Source organism: Brachyistius frenatus, unplaced genomic scaffold, assembly GCF_029030835.1.
Source record: "Brachyistius frenatus isolate BFR_SWC_R1_liver_20210118 unplaced genomic scaffold, ASM2903083v1 Contig_517, whole genome shotgun sequence".
Classification (NCBI taxonomy): domain Eukaryota; kingdom Metazoa; phylum Chordata; class Actinopteri; family Embiotocidae; genus Brachyistius; species Brachyistius frenatus.
The window spans coordinates 64,831-86,572 of NW_027211116.1; the positions used below are offsets into that span (position 1 = coordinate 64,831).

At 42.4% G+C, this 21,742-nt stretch overlaps 1 protein-coding gene across 2 annotated transcripts; it reads left to right on the forward strand.

The window, feature by feature from the left end:
- Window positions 1-201: 201 nt before the first annotated feature.
- On the forward strand, window positions 202-21,462 carry LOC138614531 (palmitoyltransferase ZDHHC3-like). 2 transcript variants are annotated; one of them, XM_069688034.1, is made up of 7 exons: window positions 202-377; window positions 1,937-2,376; window positions 2,724-2,848; window positions 9,989-10,085; window positions 11,296-11,377; window positions 13,900-14,030; window positions 20,474-21,462. In XM_069688034.1, exons 2-7 carry the CDS (start codon window positions 2,029-2,031, stop codon window positions 20,678-20,680), a joined length of 990 nt encoding a protein of 329 aa, XP_069544135.1. In that variant the 5' UTR covers window positions 202-377; window positions 1,937-2,028; the 3' UTR covers window positions 20,681-21,462. The 2 variants fall into 2 exon arrangements, with proteins under 2 accessions (XP_069544135.1, XP_069544136.1); XM_069688035.1 differs by lacking the exon at window positions 20,474-21,462 and adding an exon at window positions 14,957-17,947.
- The last annotated feature ends 280 nt before the right edge of the window (window positions 21,463-21,742 follow it).

Genomic DNA, 21,742 nt, shown 5'->3' on the forward strand with positions numbered 1-21,742 from the left:
ATAATCTACCAAACACAAATTTCCGAACTTCTTGTTCGATGTTTATACATAGATAGATAGATAGATAGATACACACAGATAGAGAAATAGGTGTGTCGGACATATTCTCTGACGCAAAAAGATTTGAAACCTTCCACGTGTTCCCATTGGTTGTTTTCCTGTGCGTCATGACGTCTTGTTGTTGGTAACGGGGCGGGGTCATGGCAGCGAGGGGGGCTACCCAGCAGCAGCAGCTACAGCGGCCAGAGGATGCTCATGTTTCAGGTGAGCTTCAGCGGGATATAATGGTAATTCATCGGAGGTGAAGGCAGACATTCGTTCCAGACGTCCACTGCTTCACAGCTGAAGGAAGGACGCGGACAGAAGGAGGCCAACAGGTGTGTAAATGCTCACTCTGACACGGTAGCGAAGCAGCTAGCGTTAGCTAAAACGGACAGACAGCAAATTAATGAATTGTGCCACGTTTCATTAGATTAGCCACCATAACGGCCAACAAGCAACCATTAAAGCTGGCATTAAGGCAGTTTGCTCTTAAACTGACATGACGAGCCACTGTGTTGTGGCCTTACCTGGACAAAGAGCTGTTTACCTGACACTCCTTCAACCATTGAAACGGGCAGGCTGGAATCAGTCGCCCACTTACCGGCATGTTGATTTGACACTAATTATAGTGTCACGTGATATCCAGTGATTTATAATTCTTAGACGAGGATGGAGCCACGTGGGTTAGAAGAGGTGCTAGTGCCCCGTTATGATGACCTGGTCCCAGGAACCTCTCATCCCTGATTCAGACTGCAGAGACATGCTGCTGCTCACCTCTGTCCTCCACCTCTGCTGTCTTCTCCACCTCTGTCCAAGCTTGGACAGACCAACACTACTGACCAGCTGCTGGTCATCACATGATGTGTGTCCAGAGGACTCCTGACTCCTCCCATCCAAATGTCAGACAACATACTTTGAGCCCCATTTACTCTTCAGTGTTTTGACATCATCACAATATTGAAAAGTGTTGTCAACTCTATAATCTTTAACAGAGACAATAATTGCGTAATTAGCTGGGCTGTTTATATACTTTCTGTTAAAAGGTGACAGCTTAGTGTAGAACAGGAAAGTTCACTTTCAGTCAGCATTTCCTGGATCAGGTAGTTCGTTGTCATTTGCAAATGTCCGTGTGGTATACTTCATTTCAGGTTAAGCAATTACACATACAAAGTTTACAGTTCATTGTTTATTGTTGGGTTTATTGCACCAAGTTGTGCATTCTACACTTGATGTTAATAATTGGAAATGTAAAAGAGCAATCCAGGCCAAGACAACAATAGATCATGGCTGAAATATTCAATTTACTTGCATATCAATGAAAATTAGCTTTATATTTATTTCAATATTTCTTATATTCTGTGAGCAGACATTTCCCAGAGCCCACGGAAATATCTTAAAATTGTTGGTTTTCTTAAACCAATAATCTAAAGATATAAAATGAACCTCGACAAAACAAGAAATTCACAAATCTTGAGATTCTCAAAGTTTGAACTTAAACGTTGGCATTTTTGCTTTGATAAATGACCTGATAAAAGTTCTACATTTTAAGTGATTTAATCAAGTTGCTTCTTCAACTGACATTTACTTATGCACTTCTGATTTGAAATGTATTCTGTCTTGAAACTAAAAGTGTGAATGGAAAACAGGATGAATTTATCGTCACACAAGTTGAACAACAAATCTTCTCTGAATGACGGGCCCAAAGACAGGATGTTTCATAATGTACCTTGTGAAGGCCCATTTGTGGTTTATGATATGACGCTGCCATAATGAAATTGACTTCACTGAAGCAGTCCCAAAGCATGTGCATAACATATTCAACCATGAAAGAGATTCTTTCACAATTAGAAAACCTTTGACTTTTCCCTGTCCTTCATCTCTCCTCTCCCCGCAGCATGCGGTGACTGAGACTGAGGCCTGAAGGCACCGTGGGTCCAGCCCGGTCATCTGGTGGCAGCCGCAGCAGACATTCAGCTTAGATGAAGGATGAAGAGTCCAGTGCACAGATGCAGGGATGTGGAGCGAGGGCGAGGGCAGGCCGGGACTGGGGCAGTGGCAGGAGCCAACTGCCTTCAGGCCGAGCAGCGCATCCCTATCTCCAAAGACGTCATCACTTCCTCTTCCGCCTCGGCCATGTGGTTCATCAGGGACGCCTGCGGCATCGTGTGCGCCATCATCACCTGGCTGCTCGTGTTTTATGCTGAGTTTGTGGTGCTGTTTGTAATGCTGCTGCCCTCCAAGAACCTGACGTACAGCATTGTGAACGGGACTCTGTTCAACACGCTGGCCTTCCTTGCTCTTGCGTCACACCTCAGGGCCATGTGCACTGACCCTGTAAGTGGGATTATTCGTACTCACAAATTACTTTCATTGTCAATGCCATGTAGACACGTTTATGATCTTTAACTTTTTGTAGTCCTGATTAATGCAGTTGAACTTTAATAAAATGATGGTACATTTAACCTGTGGCCACTTCATTATGGTGATTAATAGTTTTTTCCTCCTAGGTTATATGGGAATTGTTGGTTTCTCTGTATAATATTGTAAAGTTCTGCTGTAAGGACTTTAATGTGTTAAGTGCCATGAAATAACCTGTGTTGTGATTTGGCGCTATATAAATATAATTTTATTGAATTGTGCTTTACACTGAAGTTGTCTACTTTGTGCATTTGTTCTGCCAGGGGGCAGTGCCAAAAGGGAACGCCACTAAGGAATACATAGAAAGCCTTCAACTGAAACCAGGGCAGGTGGTCTACAAGTGTCCCAAGTGCTGCAGTATCAAGCCTGACCGAGCACACCACTGCAGGTAGGGCAAAAAGGACATGAAATTGTCAATGCAGCATTTTGCATTCACAAACTCATTCCCATGCTGTGTTTTGGTGCAGTGATGTCAGACTGTGATCTGAATTTTTGACTTTTGATCATTTGTGAAAGACAAGTTTCTCAGTCAAGGATGTCCTTTCCACTAATGATGTCTGTGCTGTCCTCGTCATATGCAGTGGTGTGAAAAAGTGTTTGCCTCCTTCCTGATTTCTTATTTGTTTGCATGTTTGTCGCACTTACATGTTTCAGATTATCAAACAAATTTAAATATTAGTCAAAGATAACACAAGTAAACACAAAATGCAGTTTTTAAATGAAGGTTTTTATTATTAAGGGAGAAAAACAATCCAAACCCACATGGCCCTGTGTGAAAAAGTGTTTCTCCCTAAACCTAATAACTGGTTGGACCACCCTCAGCAGCAACAACTGCAATCAAGCGTTTGCGATAACTTGCAATGAGTCTTTTCCAGCTGTGGAGGAATGTTGGCCGACTCATCTTTACAGAGTTGTTGTTGTAATTCAGACACATTGGAGGGTTTTCCAGCACCAACCTCCTTTTTAAGGTCATGCCACAGCATCTCAATAGGATTCAGGTCAGGACTTTGACGAGGCCACTCCAAAGTCTTCATTTTGTTTTCCTTCATCCATTCAGAGGTGGACTTGCTGGTGTGTTTTGGATCATTGTCCTGCTGCAGAACCAAGTTGGCTTCAGCTTGAGGTCACGAACAGACGGCCGGACGTTCTCCTTCAGGATGTTTTGGTAGACAGTAGAATTCATGGTTCCATTTATCACAGCAAGTCTTCCAGGTCCTGAAGCAGTAAAACAGCCCCAGACCATCACACTACCACCACCATGTTTTACTGTTGGTATGAGGTTCTTCTTCTGAAATGCGGTGTTACTTTTACGCCAGATGTAACGGGACACACACCTTCCAAAAAGTTCAACTTTGGTCTCGTCAGTCCACAGAGTATTTTCCCAAAAGTCTTGAGGATCATCAAGATGTTTTCTGGCAAAAATGAGACGAGCCTTAATGTTCTTTTTGCTCAGCGGTGGTTTTGGTCTTGGAACTCTGCCATGCAGCCATTTCTGCCGAGTCTCTTTCTTCTGGTGGAGTCATGAACACTGACCTTAACTGAGGCAAGTGAGGCCTGCAGTTCTTTGGATGTTGTCGTGGGGTCTTTTGTGACCTCTGGATGAGTCGTCTCTGCTCTCTCGGGGTAATTTTGGTCGGCCGGCCGCTCCTGGGGAGGTTCACCACTGTTCCATGTTTTCTCCATTTGTGGATAATGGTTCTCACTGTGGTTCTCTGGAGTCCCAAAGCTTTAGAAATGGCTTTAGAACCTTTTCCAGACTGATAGATCTCAATTACTTTCTTTCTCATTTGTTCCTGAATTTCTTTGGATCTCGGCATGATGTCTATCTTTTGAGGATCTTTTGGTCTACTTCACTTTGTCAGGCAGGTCCTATTGAAGTGATTTCTTGATTGAGAACAGGTGTGGCAGTAATCAGGCCTGGGTGTGGCTCGAGAAATTGTACTCAGGTGTGATAAACCACAGTTAAGTTGTGTTTTAACAGGAGGGGGCAAACACTTTTTCACACAGGGCCATGTGGGTTTGGATTGTTTTTCTCCCTTAATAATAAAAACCTTCATTTAAAAACGGCATTTTGTGTTTACTTGTGTTATCTTTAACTAATATTTAAATTTGTTTGATGATCTGGAACATTTAAGTGTGACAGACATGGAAAAAAATTGGAAATCAGGAAGGAGGCAAACACTTTTTCACACCACTGTATCCTGAATATGACTTGACAGCCAGATAAACGCCTTCCAAAAATCCATACTCAGAAGACCGTAGTTTCTCGTCCACAGGTTTAATGAAATTAAAGGGTGAAACTAAAACATACAAAAAAACAATCAAAATTCTGCTTGCTTTCACACGTACAGATACACAATGTCAACACATCAACTCGATCTCTAACATAAATTAAAGTTTTACAGGTTTTAACTATCCTTGTGATTTTTTTACTTTAAACACAATTCATTATATTAAACTTTTAATATGTATTCAAACCAGTGTGGTCATCAACAGAAATTCACCAAACCTCCACCACAAACCCAATACAGTCCAAAATAATGCTCTTTAGCTGTAGATAAGGACAAACAAGTCAATACATACCGACGATGCCACCATAAGATGTATGATGCATGCAGATGCCACTGGTTTAGCTCGGACGTAAACAATTATGACTGCTGTCAGTGCCATGCTTCCCTACTTCCTTATTACTGACTTCCTGTGAGTCCTAAAGTGAGCAGAACTACAGAACTCCTTTAGAAAAACAACCACAAGACTTCCAATGCACCAACTTAACTGTAACAGATGTTACAGTAACAATGTCCTTGCGCACAGTTACTGTTGTATTATAGCTGAACTGCACACACCAACTGTTCATATATAATGGAGCAGCTGAGCAGAAATAGACATACACTCAACCGGCCACTTTATTAGGTACACCTTGCTAGTACTGGGTTGGACCCCCTTTTGCCTTCAGAACTGCCTTAATTCTTCGATGATTTGAGCGTTAGGTTAGGTCAGGGGTGTCAAACATACGGCCCGCGGGCCAGATCCGGCCCACCAGGCCCGCCGGATGACTTTGCTAAGTGTGAAAATTACAGAAAGACATAAATTGCATTTCTATGAGAATATGGAGGTTTATGAGTACAAACGTTTTTTTTGTTTTTTTTAAATTTATCCAGTAATTGCTTCAAAAACAGCGTAAATGCGACGTCTGCTCCGGAAGAAGCACTCGTTGCTGGGGAATCTGTAGAGGAGATCCCAGGCAGAGAAACAGTGGGCTGATGTCTGAGTTTTTGGTTTTTATGTTTCTAGTTTATTGTAGAAAGACCTTAAAATGGAGTTTATCATCCAAAAAACCTTCACCAATGATTTAAACATCGAGAAATATTGTCGTTATGTATGCGTTAGTATGCTATGATTTTACTGGTCTGGCCCACTTGAGATCAAAGTGGGCAGTATGTGGCCCCTTAACTAAAATGAGTTTGACACCCCCGTGGGTTAGGTAGTTACTTTATTAATCCCCGAGGGGAAATTGTTTCGCTACAGCAGCATACAGAAGCAACAAGATAATAATAGAAATAATAGAATAGAATAAAATAGAATAATAGAAAAAGCAATAAAATAGAATCAAATAGCAGTAAAAAATATATAAAATGCACAGTATATACAGTACAGTATATATCTATATATATTATATACAAACAAACCAAGAAACACAGTCAACAGTGTTATTGTACTGTGATGGATTTTGCCAGAGGTGAGTTATTGTACAGTCTTATTGCAGTGGACAGGAATGATCTCCTGTATCTGTCCTTGTGACAGCGGAGCTGGAGGAATCTTTTAGAGAAAGTGCTCCGCTGTCCCTGCAGCAGGTGGTGGAGGGAGTGGACAGGATTATCCAATATGGATAATAGTTTGTTCAGCGTCCTCCTCTCCACCACCTTTTCCAGGCTGTCCAGTTTGTAGCCGATGATGGAGCCGGCCTTCTTAACCAGTTTGTTAAGTCTGTTGGTGTCACCGGCTCCAATGCTGCTCCCCCAGCAGACCACAGTGAAGTACAAAGCACTGGCCACAACAGACTGGTAAAACATCTCCAGCATCATGCTGCACACATTGAAGGATCGAAGTTTCCTCAAGAAAAAGAGTCGACTCATCCCCTTCTTGTAGACAGCGTTGATGTTGGTCTTCCAGTTCAGTCTGTTGTCGATGGACACACCCAGGTATTTGTACTCCTCAACCATGTCCACCTCCTCTCCCAGAACTCTCAGTGGTTGCGGAGCCGTCGTCTTCCTCCTGAAGTCGACCACCATCTCTCTGGTCTTGGCTACGTTCAGGAGCAGGTGATTTCTACCCGCCTACTCCACAAAGTCCTCCACTACCGCCCTGTACTCATCCTCCCGTCCATCCCTTATACATCCTACCACTGCAGAGTCATCAGAGAACTTCTGCAGATGGCAGGACTCTGAGTTGTACTGGAAGTCAGTGGTGTAGGAAGGTGAACAGGAAGGGAGACAGAACAGTTCCCTGAGGAGCTCCAGTACCACTGACCACCGTATCAGACAGCACACTGCCCAGACGGACAAACTGTGGTCTGTCTGTTAGGTAGTCATTGATCCAGGAGACGGTGGGCGCATCCACCCCCACCACCCGCAGCTTCTCACTCAGCAGCAGTGGTTGGATGGTGTTGAATGCACTGGAGAAATCAAAGAAAGTGATTCTCACAGAGTCACCGGTTCCATCCAGGTGAGACTGAGCTCGTTGCAGCAGGTAGATGATGGCATCGTCCACTCCCACATGAGGCTGGTACGCAAATTGTAGAGGGTCCAGAGAAGATTTCACCAGCGGCCTGAGGTGGGCCAAGACCAGCCTCTCCAGCACCTTCATCACATGAGATGTGAGGGCAACCGGTCGGTAGTCGTTGAGGCCAGATGGAGTCGTCTTCTTGGGGACAGGAACCAGACAGGACGTCTTCCACAGCACCGGGACCTCCTCCTGCTTCAGGCTCAGGTTGAAGAGGTGTTGTAGGACCTCAGCCAGCTGAAAGGCGCAGCTCTTCATGACCCCGGGGCTGATGCCGTCAGGTCCTGCAGCCTTGCGCTGGTGGAGTCTCTCCAGCTGTCTCCTAACCTGGCCAGTCGTCACAGAGAGGGGTGTGTGTGTGTGTGGGGGGGGGGGGGGGGGGGGTTCAAGGTGTCGATGGAATAAGAGCCCTTTGAGATTGGGGGCTCTATGCAGTTCACCAGGGGGGCAGAGGGGGGAGACAGAAGAGGTGTTTGGGAGGTGTAAGGTGTGGAGGAGACAGATGAGGGTGGTGAACTAAACCTGTTGAAGAAACAGTTTAGCTCATTGGACCTCTCCAGGTTCCCCCTGGTTGTTCCTCTCCAGGTTCCCCCTGGTTGTCTCTCTCTCCCCTTGAACCCAGTAATCTCCCTCATGTTGTTCTGTTGGAGTTTGGCCTCCAGCTTCCTCCTGTAGGAGTCCTTGCACTCCCTCATCTTCTCCTTCAGGTGGCGCTGTGCTCTCCTGAGCTCGTCCCTGTCCCCAGACCTGAAGGGTGCTTTCTTCTTATTATTTGTGACATGGCGTGTTATCCTGCTGGAAGCAACCACCAGAAGATGGTCCACTGTGGTCATAAAGGGACGGACATGGTCAGCAAACATATTCAGGTAGGCTGTGGCATTTAAACCACCACCAGCCTGGACCGCTGATACAAGGCAGGATAGATCCAAGCTTTCATGTTGTTGACGCCAAATTCTGACCGACCATCTGAATGTCGCAGCAGAAATCCAGACTCATTATACCAGGCCACATTTTCCAATCTTCTATTGTCCAATGAGCCGGTGTGAATCGTAGCCTCAGTTTGCTGTTGTTAGCTGACAGGAGGACCCGGTGGTCTTCTGCTGCTGCAGCCCATCTGCTTCAAGCTTCCACGTGTTGTTCAGATCTCCTGCATACCTCGCTTGGAACAAGTACTTATTGGAGTTACTGTTTCCTTTCTATCATCTCCAACCAGTCTGGCTGACATCCTCTGACATCAATGAGGCATCTTCGCCCAGAGAACTGCGGCTCACTGGATATTTTCTCTTTTTGGGACCGTTCTCTGTAAAGCTAGAGATGTTGTGGGTGAAAATCCCTGTTGATCATCAGTTTGTGAATACGCAGACCAGCCCATCTGGCTCCAACAACCTGCCACGTTCAAAGGTACTGAAATCACCTTTCCTCCCCGTTCTGATGCCCGGTTTGAACTTCAGCAGGTCGTCTTCACCGTGTCTACATGCCTCAATGATTTGAGTTGCTGCCATGTGATTGGCTGATTAAATATTTGCGTTAACGAGCAGTTGAACAGGTGTACCTAATAAAGTGTCCAGTCAGTGTATATAGATATATTTAGACACAGAAAAGTAATCGTCAAAAAGATTCTTGCTGTGACTCCTTAAGGGTCCTATCTACTCACCTAGAATTAGAATTAGCATTACCACCATCATTACGACCACCGTAATTACAACCACTATCATTATCACCACCATCATTACGACCACCATAATTACCACCACCATCATCATTACCATCATCATCATTACCACCACCATCATTACCAGCACCTTCATTACCACCATCATTGCCATCATCATTACCACCATCATCATTTCCACCACCAGCATCATTACCACCATCATCATTACCATCACCATCATTACCACCATCATCATTACAACCGTCATCACCAACACCGTAATTACCACCATCATTACCACCATCACCATCATTACCACCATCATCATTACAACCGTCATCACCAACACCGTAATTACCACCATCATTACCACCATCACCATCATTACCACCATCATCATTACAACCGTCATCACCAACACCGTAATTACCACCATCATTTCCACCATTATCATTACCACCACCATCATCATTACAACCGTCATCACCAACACCGTAATTACCACCATCATTACCACCACCATCATGACAACCATCATTACCACATCATCATCATCATGACAACCATCATTACCACCACCATTACCACTATAGATATCATCCCTTTTTTTCGTTGACACATTTCCTTGAAGGACTGATACAATTTCCACTGTATTTGAATTCTTTTTTTGTTTTAATTTCACATATTTAAACATTTCCATTGTTTTATTTGAATATATTTTTTTCTGTCTAAGTCCCAAAAATATCTCTATCATTTTAAATCTCTTAAGATTTTGTCTGGAGCTCCACTATCAAGCTGCTTTGTGTCTTAATTTTTAAGACGTGTTCATATAATTACCCTCTCTAACTGGGTCTTTTCTGATTGACACATGCATAGTCCAACCACATGGTTCAATCTATTAGCTTGCTAGTTCCACCATGGAGTCATTCCTCTGTTTGTTCTACATAGAAAGTTGGACAGTGAGCTGTGTGGAGGGGCAAATATATGATGAGTGTTTGTTTGTGACATTACAAACACAAAGAAGTCCAAATGACACCATTACTGATTAGAGGCTGCTTGTGAATTAATTTGTTTTCCACTCTTCATTTCCAGTGTCTGTAAACGCTGCATACGGAAGATGGACCACCACTGTCCTTGGGTCAACAACTGTGTTGGGGAGAACAACCAAAAGTACTTTGTGCTTTTCACAGTAAGTTCACCGTTACGGTGGGTCTCTTGTAATGAGTGGAGGCTAACCAAGAAGTTTACGGTCACAGATTCTTTTGTTCGACACTGTGCAACTCATCCTTAGTTAACAGTAAATTACATATTCAATTCAATTTTAGATACTGCACCAAATCACGACATAAATCATGCCAGGGCACTTTATACAATAAGGTCCTCTTAACCTTAATATTATAGAAATGTTTACAACAACTCAGTGGGAAAGAAAAAGTCCTTGCGGTGCACAACTCACACTCGCAGTAACTCGCCGTCATCTAGCTGTTGCTAGTAGTAGTAGTACTAATGTACCAACAACCAGAGGAGTGCAGGGGCAGGGTACATATAGTCCGGGGAGGTGATCATGGAGATGCAGCACACCTGCAGGTGGTGATCTGGGGTGAGTGGCTGCAGCTGCTGGGACTGGTGAGGGGTGTGGCCACGGGAGGTGAGAAGAGGAGGACACAGAACAAGCAGACGGGACTGAGGGGACACAGGAGAAGAGGTGATCGGGGGTAAAACAGAGGAAACAGAGGAAAATAGGAATCCTGACAGAGAGATCATGCTCTTGACTTATGGCAGTGATATTCTCGCATATCTATAAGCCCCACCTGCCATTCTACTTTTGGAAACTCAACTCTAGGAACCACAAGTAAGCCTGTACTATTGCAGGACTGTTATTTAAACTGAATTGCAACAGAGCTGACTAATAACTCTCAATTGATATATTAGTACATGGAATAAACTAATCGCCCACAAACTTTTTATGGTATCAATTTCAGACAGCAGAATAGCAGATGACCTCAGTAAAACAGTACATGAACAGCAGCTGCTGATGTTGGTTCTCAGAGAAGTCTTACAGGTGTTTCAAAGCTGCTGTGCTTGATGATACATCTGTGAAGCTAATAGTTACAATATTATTTGTAAAGAAGCTCATAAAATCATTCCTACTAGGAGTTAAATGAATACAAGGCTCAACAGAGCTACAAAAAGTAAAGACATTTAGACGAGCTATCTAATATTTATTAGTCCACATTTAATTGTCCTGCTTGTGTGGAATTTAGATTTATTTAACTTGGTGGTCGGGTAGTACACGTAGCCTCTGTGGGGAAGCGGGAGTTTTTCCTATTGGAATGTAGCATCATTTCTCAGCGAGTATCATATTGTTCCTGATTCTGGTCTTGTTTCTTTAAACTTAGATGTACATTGCACTCATCTCTCTCCACGCTCTGGCGATGGTGGTCTTCCATTTCCTCTACTGCTTTGAAGATGATTGGACAAGTGAGTGTTTTTTCTCTCCAACTCTCCATTCACTTGTAAAAAGAACTAACCTGCAATTATGCCCTAAATCTTGTTTTAAAATGTTAGTGAAACTTTTATATCTGTAAAATAAAACAATATTTTAGAATTGATTTTAAATATGTATTTATATATTGTGTGTACACAGTGTGTAATATTATCCCCTTTGATTTCCTTCACTTAATTCACTATGATTGTGTTCTGGTACGTAGCCAACCCCAATAAAGAAGGTGGACTAAATAATAGAAACCAGTATAATGCAATAGAATTCAACAGTAGCACAGACTCCACCACCCAAAATAATGTGAGTACAGTTGAGTCAACATCTCTACCAACTGTTTCAACAACTGAACATCAGACGCTTTGTAGAAGAAGGAATTATTGCAGGACTGTTGGATTAGTTTGAGCTCTTTTAGACAGTTGGCATAAGTGCTTTCAGGCCTTGACTACAAAGGCGATACTTAGATAGTGGAATTAATTCATTGTTGAATTTGGCCTGTAATTTGTTGTGTCAATTATTGTAGAAAGACTGTAGGAATACCACTCTGCTCATGCACTGGAATTCTGTGGCATTTGCTTGTAAGTCCAAAATACAGTTTGTACCGGTATGAATGAAAGGTTCACATTCCTGCTAGACTCTAACGTTGCTCTTGTTTCATGCTGTATTTTATATGACCTGGTTAGTATAAGCTCCTTTACTCCTGCTGCTACCGGATCCGCTCCACTCTACTCACTGTTTTGGTTTTCCATTGGATAAAAGAGGTGGCTAGTACCTGGTACTGTTTTTGGTATCACCACCGTCGACTCCAGGCTCCAAGTGAGCTGATCCGATCATAACAGGTGAAAGAACTGTTGACCACTGATTGGTCAGAGAAAATTTTCACAATCACTGCATCACTGTGTGCACGACACGGGACATCTGCACAAACCAGCCATTGTTAATTCGCCAAGCTACTACAGCATCCACCATTTGTTAGAAGTCACTGGACTACTAGATCAACAGCGACCCTCAATGACGTCACCTGTGCAGGGGTCCGGTTGCCAATGATGTACTCAGCGAGTGTGTGTCATCTTGAAGTAATGTCATGGCTGTTGTCATTTAAAAATCCAGAAAAGTACCTGGTACCAAAAGCAAGCAAGTGAGTGGAGAAGAGCAGCCGCAGTAAAAGGCTCTCAGCAGACTGAGACGTGCCACCGTTTTATAATTGGCATAGAAAACCTGTCGAGGCTTTTCTGCTTTGTGTGAATTTAAATCAGAGCTGCAGTGTACCACATTATATATTTTCAACATCAATCAGACGTCAGAGGGAGTTAAAGGGAGCATTAGAGCCGTCTACAGAACTCACATTGATTGACAGATTACTGAAAAAAGACAACTAGGGTCTTAAATACTGCTCTCAATTCATAATGAGAACGTGTCTTTAGAAAATGGGTTCACACTGTGGTTGAAGACTGGTAGAATCAGCTGTTTGACTCACTGTTCTTATTTTGAGTCCGACATTAAAATGATGTTTTTTTTTCCATGTCCTAACCTCAGTACTCATATAGAGGCTGATTCCACAGCATTACCAGGGCTTTTCTTTTCCTGCTGGAGCTTAATAACATTGAGCTAACAAGTTTAAATTGATGTCAGACATTTACACAAATCACTTGGTTTACAAAGACTTTGTCCCATTTATATATACCTGGTTCTTCTACATTTTTGCACGCTGAATTCAAATGTTTTCAGGATTTCTCTATCAGCTATAGTTTTTTGTTCCAGTAACTCCCGTTGAAAATCAGTACAGTGAACCCTCGCTATAACGCGGTTCACCTTTCATGGTCTCGCTGCTTCACGGATTTGCATCGTGCATTGAAATCACATTACGACTATATGTAACGTAGATATATTTAATGTCCAGTTCTATCTATTTCAATTGTAAAATAAAGGTTACTACTTCACGGATTTCGCCTATCACGGTTTCTTTTTGGAACGTAACCCCCACGAAAAACGAGGGTTCACTGTACAAGACAAGTGTTGACAGACTGTGGCTGGAGATGGATGTTCCTGAGGCCAAAATTATACACATACATTTTAGAAGTACATTTGTACATATTTTAAGTGAAACAGCGTCATGTAACAAGAAGGTCCAAGAATTTTAGTTTGTGCCACAACATTTTTTTTGTTGCCCAGTGTAATTAATGAGCTAACTGTATTAACATCCATGAGCATCCTTCATGACGAGCTACTGTGTTCTCATGTCATGGATCGGGACAGGACATTCACCCATAGCCACATGATTTCCTCCCTCTCGTCCAGCCTAAACTTGTTGATCCCAAACACACACTAGGTTTCCACAGATTGATAGTTGCACATCCCTGTCGACTTCTTCCTCCCTGGCTGTAGAGTGCAACCAAGCCACAGTAGAGCGCAGTAGTTTCTTTGATAAGACTGTAGTAGTTCCTCACAGGAACCTCTTCTTTACCCTTTCACTCCTCCGCCTCCGTGTTCCTCCATCCCCCAGAGTGCAGTTCTTTCTCTCCTCCAGCAACAGTCATCCTCCTTATACTCCTGTGCTTTGAGGGCCTCCTCTTCCTCATCTTCACCTCTGTGATGTTCGGCACCCAAGTCCACTCCATCTGTACCGACGAGACCGTAAGTGACCCATTTAGTGACCTGCAATCCTTTCTGCTCTTCTCTCACTAATTCCCTCTGCTCTTCAAACTGTCTCCCTGCTGCTGCCACCCATAGTGTTTTTTAACATGAACATCTTTAGCCTTCTAGCTGATTCAAACTGATAACCCTCAGTGACATCTCTTCATCTGCAGCAAGTCTTTCTCTGAAGACGCAGAGTGACTGCCAAAAAGGAAAAACTTAGTTATACATTTTTTGTTTCTGTGACGTTTACATACCTTTTAAAGCATATCTGGGTTACCATGTAATACAGATGGTGTCTATTAGGCAGGGTGAATAGTACTCCTTTCCATCATTATATGGTCAGGTATCAGATGCATATAATACATTTTCAGACAGGTCAGCTGAAGAGGCCACTAATCAGTTGCAGGAAAAACTGCGAAAACTTCTGAAATCAGCAGTAAAAATGTCTTCGTTTGGGCTTAAAGCAGCCTGCTCGGGAAACAGCAGTAGTTTCACTTTTTGCTGCTGCCTAAAGAAGAGGAATGTATGTATTTTTTATAGTAAAGGCAAATGAGTCCATGTATCAGTAGAAGAAGGAATCACTATCCTAGGAAGTTTGGTGTTGTACTAAAATAAGGCTTCCTCCTGTATTGGTGTGCCGGTGAATCAAAGCTCACCAAACAAAACTCCTTTTCCTGCTTTGAACTTCTTTTTGTCTGCAACTCTCGGTCAGAGATATGGAACAAATGTCACTGTGATCATAGAGAGACGTATTTATCATGCTGAGGACTGACAGCTGCATTGTCCAAACCTAATACACTGGCCCTGAAGATCTGTTTTCATACTTTGGGAGTTAAATAAATGGGTATATTTCATTTGGTCTGTGATTACTCACGGGATCACAAAAGCACACCAACTGAAGTTTGGTTGTCTCTCGTTTTCAGGGCATAGAGCAGTTGAAAAAGGAAGAGAGAAGATGGGCTAAAAAAACTAAGTGGATGAACATGAGGGCGGTATTCGGACACCCTTTCTCCTTTTTGTGGTTTAGCCCCTTCTCCACCCCCGACCACGGGAAGGCTGAGACATACCAGTATGTGGTGTGAAGGCTCAGCGCAGGGAGCGAGGTGCCGGGTCAGAACCAAAGTGGGAAGGCCAGCACCGTCTGTTTGCTCCTGCTGCTCAAAGCATTTTACACTGTATATCCCATAATCGCCGTGGACAGCTTTTCATGTGCTTTTTTGTGTTGCCGACGACGTGCGCTATACGTTTCCTTTTGTGTTGCCTTGAGTGAGTTGAGTTGCAGAGAAAAAGAAATATTTTCAGTTTGAGTCCTGTTTTCCAACAGTGATGAATCTGTTTTTTCTGATCGACTTTCTCTTTGTATTGTATCAGAAGCCTTCTCTTTTCTTCTTCTGTTTCCTCTTGCTTTTCCCTGAAGGGTCAGTTCAGCTAAATAAAAAAACAAAACATATTTGATCATGTATTCCCGTTGCTGTCAGGCCATGTACACAGTTTGATTGAGCGGTTTTCTTTTGCCAGCTAATATCCTCAAAGAACAAAATATTTATTAAGTAAGTAAAAAACAAACAGTTGAAGTATCGCCTAATTCTTGGGGAAATAATGAGGAAAGAAATACAAGTCTTGGGTGGAAGAAAATCACTGAGCAGGGCAGGTATTAATAAAATCAGCCCAGCAGCTCTCTAGGAACAGATCACATCTGTCTTAAATCCAGGGAAACACTTCACCTTTCAAACTCAAGTATCTGTTGAGTTTTCCAAATGGTGAAGAATTTCGATTAAACACTATCCTACCGCTGATATACTGACAACAGAAATGGAGGAGAGGCCACTAAGAAATAGTGGAAAATGTGTTTTTGGAACTTGGGTGAACTGACCTTTGAAATCTTCCTTTTGACAGAAGTCATGTGTTCCAGGCGTGGACAAAGGAAACCTTTTAAATGGGTCCTCACGAGAATGGACTCTTTGAACAGATCCATCTGCAGGCCGACCCTTTTAAATGATGCCCAGTACAGCACATCAACACTTTACCATCATGACGTTCTTTTTATGGGATTACATCTGTGGCATGTGAACATCAAATTAAATCGAAATGAAAATAAATTGAAAGCACTGATTGAGCTCAAAGGCAAAACAACATTTGATTACAATATTCTTACCTTTATATTATTGATCAAGATTTTGTTGACCTCCTGTCACGTTCTCCAGTTTCACTGTTGAGTTTTAAAATTTTAGTTCAATTTCTTCATTTCAGGTCAATGTTCAAGTGCAAGATATGGAGAGGAAGGTGCGAATGTGGTGATCAAATGTAGCACTCACGCATATTTTTTTTTTTATCATAAGTGCTTCCTTTGAGCTCATCATTTTGTTTCCAATTTAATTTTATTTACTTGCAATTTGTTTATTTTTGTTTGATTCTGGGGAGATTTTGTTCAGATATTATGACACAAATTCAATCCCATAGGTTTTTGGTCTTTTATGGTGGTGAAAATATTTTAAATACACCAGATTCAGTTATTAAGTGATTCAGGATTGTTTGCTTCATCCTCATAATTGGCAAGGCCCTGATACCACTTTGTCATTCCTGATACCAACATTTGATTCTCCACTCAGGGTGTCTGCTGATACCAATTCCCAATTTAATAGCAGGGCTCTGTTCAGTTCAACCCTGCACACCAGACTGCTGGACCTCTTTGGGATCATTGTGTAAGAGGACACGAGGGAGGGATTACTGGTAGTTAACAGCCCACTCTGACAAACTGATAGCAGAAATACTGATGAGATATAATGATATTGACATTATAACACCTGATCTGCTCAGTACTGGCCAACATATTGATGCTGTGTATCTTACTTAAAAACCCACAGTATTTCTTTGAAGGTTTTTCTTCAGTGACCCCTGAGAATCCAGCAGCTCTGCAAATTACAAGCAGCCAGTATTTGAGTATCTCTCTCATGAAACCACACAAAAGACCAAAAAAGTCTCACCTCAGTTTAATCCTGTATTGGAAGTGACTTTAATTCTACATGTTGTCCCTGATTCCTCTGATACATGCTTTACATGGACGGCACAGTTGCATTTTATTTTTGGCCAAAACAAGCCAGCAGGTTTATGTTTGTTGCAACAAACAGAATCTGATCCACAGTCCAAATGCCAGCTGATCATTCAAGGAAATAAAGTGCTTTCAGTCAGTACCAATGTCAACCTTAACCTGTCTGTCGACAACAAACCATGTTCGGATGTTGTGGACCGACTGTCAACAACCACATTGTAACATATGTTTGTTTATTTACTTAACACAAGCTTTAGTCCCTGTCGGCGTGTGCAGTGATGCAGCTCCGGTGGTCGATGCTCGCATGGTGTTGTGTGCCAAACCCAATAAAACGGCTCCATTACACCATTTTTTGGAGGAAAGCTTTGATATGAAACACTGGCTCAGATTTAAATATTGCCTTTGCTGCAGGAAATTGATTAAATCCTGTGTGGAGCTAAAGGGAAGCTCTGTCTAAAAAGGACTGTGTGTCTTTACTACTCCAGACTACTTCAAAGCATTTAACAAAGTATTAACTTTCACCATTCACATCTGTATGAGTACTAAAATAAGGCTAAATCGCACTTTGTATTTATTATTTTAGATTTTCTTTTTTTCTGTGTGAACTACTCTGTTCCAAAGTGTGCATTTTATTCTGCTCTTCTTTCTTTATATGATATTGTATGTATTCTTTATTTCTGAATGCATGGTACAGGTGAAGGCTAGTTTAGTCATGTATGTGGAACACTGCTGGTATGATCGTGCCAAGTCTCGCTGGTGGAGCTGATTTGTTTTTTACAGAAATTTCTAATTCTTACTAAATATTCAGACAAGATCTCAGCACATGCACAGAGAATAAATACTTCTCAGCTGCAGTGCAAAGACTGTGTTTGCTTGCTTTTTTGGGTGCATAATTTTTTTTTAGGGGACTGTCAAAGACCTTCTCTGCCCAGATGTGTTGATTCTTCAATAATGTTCCAGAAAGAGTTTCTACTTTCCCTGCACACAGCTGTCTGCTCTCATGACTTTCACACCCTGCATCTGACCTCTGTCCTGTCTCCATTCTCCTCCCACTGTACTATGTAACCTGCCTCTCTCCCATGCAGTGTCCTCTCCACACTCATGCATTTTGCTTTGGTTGATTATTCACTTTGCCAAAATCGTTCTGAAGCAGACAGCTTTTTATTCTTGACAGAGGTAAGCTTGCGAACCAGGTCCTATTAGCTGTCTCATCGAGCTTCACAAGCATGCAGGTTTCAATCACACGGTCAAAGTGTGCTTCTACTTGTTTTCTTTCTAATTCAACCAAACATTTTGAATGAATGAGTGAGTTCTGTATGTAACATAAAGCATGTGCCAATCTTTTATTTTTCAAGTGCATGTGAGCCATTTTGGACAGCGTTATTAAATCCTGGGCAAGTTTCTTTGAGAACAAATTAATTGAAATTGATATAAAAGTGTTTAAACCTGCAGTGCAGAACTTTCATCACCCCATCTGCCAATTATAGTAATTCCAAAAACACTGTTGACATGTGCTTATGTCATTGTCTCCTCCATCATTACAGTTGTACTTGTAAAACAGTCCTTTCAGCGTCCCAACCACCACAAAATGACTCAGTTCACCATCAGAATTTAAACCATTTGGTCTCAAACTATTCAGAAAGTCCAGAAGACAATTGAAAATATTTGATGCCCCTTTAAGTTAGCATGGTACTAAAAGGGAGTTGAGTGTCTGGTGTACATGCTGCCTGTAGAGTCGGCCCAGTAAGCCTTCATCCAGCTAGCGGGGGGATGTCTCACCAGACGTCACGTTTAAAAACTCTCCAGACTGTGAAATAAAGAGATTCATCTGGTGATGAAGGATTTAATCAGCACTGTGAAAGCGTTTGGCTTCAGTCTAATGGCTGTTTGTATGCAAACGTCCTGCACATCTGCTTGGAAGGATAAAACTATTTCAGGACAACAGGACAGAGTTCATGTTTGCTGTAGCTTCTTCTGTCGTACCGGCGGTGAAGCGACACCTCGTAACAGACTCCAGTGAAATCCACGGCCTTTGTGCCAAAATGCGTTTTCAAGTTAAGCTGAGGCTAATTTTAGGTTCATGCTCTCATGTCTGTGTTGAAGATGAAGCTACAACTGCTTAGCTTCGTTTGAAGACTGGAACCGGGCTAACTGTCCAAAGGCAATATAATCTATATGTTCACCATTTGTTTAACAACAGAAAGTCTAGTTTACTGTGAGCATTGGTATCAAACTGAAGAGTGCTCAGTATGGCTCACTAGTTTTAGAGAAGTGTCCAGTGAGCATGCATTGATCATTGATTGCATAGATCTAAGCTGCTCTACTGGTTCTGAATTTAAACAAGTCATCACACATCCACTTCTGAAGTTTTTTTCTCATTTTTGAATTTCAAATGAGTAACCCTCAAAATAGTTGGTTAGTTCTGTTGATTGACGAAACCCAAACTAATCCAAGCTCCAGTTGTCCATCAAAGGCAGACATGTCTTCTAGAAGGCTTCAGATCATATTAACAGGCCAATAAGCACCAAAAGGACCACCAGCGCCTGAATGTTGCTGTTGAGACCATGAAGATTATTTGGAAAGAAGTTATTGACAAGTATTTCTGGAGAGAAATTGATGCTTTTTCAATGACAGCATCTAGAGTGGACGTCACGCTCCTACATCGGTTTCAGCTTCAAATTGTAGTTGCTGCTCTGTTGGGATTAACAAGCGGCATTAAAATGGGAAACGAGACTTTGACACAAGATGTAGAGAAAACGCCTGCAATAAAGGGACACATAATTTCAGTGACTTCTTTTGGCTACGGAGTGCTGAAGCCTTCTATCCCCTTCAGAGAACATTATGACTAGCCGTGCTAGCAGTGTTGCTCTGGGGATTGCAGTGTTGGTGTGTCAGTCAGTCAGTCCAAACATTTTCTAGATCACGATGTGTCCAGTAGGCCTTCTTTGGTTTATGGACAAAGACCTGTAAAACTAATGAGACTTCCAGACTTTATGTTTGGGGCTCATCATCACACGCTAGAGCTGCAGGCGTCACAGTAGAGTTGATCCTTTACTTGTTCCAGTGTAGGCAGACCAGGGAGGTACCGCTTCCTTGCCATTATGAACAGGAGGACTTATTACAGATTACACTAACTCACTCAACACAGAAAAAAAACATGAAAATCCAAACCTATCCTTGAATTTACATCTGAAGACTTTCTTCTGTCTGGATGTGTTTTAGATCGGAGAGACTAGCCCGGAAAGCTAAACCATGATGTGTTGTCGCCACATGTAGAACCATCATCAACTTGGATGTAATTGTCATTGGTAGTGCATGTACATGATAATATGCAGTGCTTTTCTGTCTCCACTCCCTCCACCTCAGCGCTTCTCTCTTCTGTACTCTCCAGGGAATTGAACGCCTCAAGGGGGAGACAGGGAAGTGGGGGAAGGTACCGTGTTGGGAGGCCATGCAGATGGCGTTTGGAGGCTCGTTCTCCCTGTCCTGGTGCAGTCCTTTCACAGGACTGAGCTGCAAGAGGAGCCCTCCGGACCACCTCCCCGTCCCACAGGGGGAGATCATTGAGGAGGACGTCATAGAGATACCACTCAGCTAAAGCTGGTGCCCGGTGAGGAAGACCTCTATTTCAGTCTGGCAGTGTTTCCTTACAAGCACATCAAGGGTCTGATTTACTGAAGGTTTGTGTGTAAAATAGGTGCAAACTTCAAACCATCTACAAACAAATGTCCATCAGATCTACCGACGACGTGCAGCGAGGATTTTATCTTCCAAATGTGCAGTTTAACACACGTTGTCCGTTCTGTGTTTTCCTGCATCATATGTAATATTGGACATTTCTGAAGGTGTAAAATACTGGGAGGAAACATGCAAATAGAACCATTTATCACCTGCAACGATATTTACTAAACCTGGAAATAGAAACAGGAGAAGTGATTGTTGTGTATTTTAGTACGACTGAAGGCTTTAATCAGATGAACATCAGGAGAGACGGCTGCTCTTATTGTGAAGGAGACACAGGAAACTACAGAATATGTAGAGAACGAAGTTTTACACCCGTTAAACATTTGACATGTCAGAGCCATAAATTATTCCGACATATTGACATAATGAGCTGAAAGATGATTGACAGCCAACAACAAGGAGGAGCCACGAAATACCAGCAAAATCAGAACTTCTTCCGACTCAGCATTTTGCTGCCTCTGGGTGGTTCCAGCGTATCTCTGCTTGGATCTCCCTCCAGTCCTGTTATTCAGGTGAGCTGTCACATCCTGAATGAGTCCTGCAGAATTCACAGGTAGCTTCATCAGGTTCACGAGACCTCCAGGAACTCAATGAAACATCAGCTGCTCATCACAGAAAGATCTGGACCTGCTGATCAGTGTCTGTTAGAGGATCTCATCCACATCCTCTTTTATTTACCCACGTTTTATTATCAAGCCTTTTTTTCACCTTTTAGTTTTTCCCTCAGTATTTAGTTTCTTGCTGATAATCTCCTATAAAGCGTTTTGTTCTTGTTATATTTATATTTCTTAATTTCAGTGGGATCATATTTCCTTTTGCGGTCGCTCTGTTTTCCATTGCTAGAATCTCTTTAACACACAAACCCTCATTTAAATACAGATTTGCACCTGATTTCAATGACTCAGTAAATCACCTG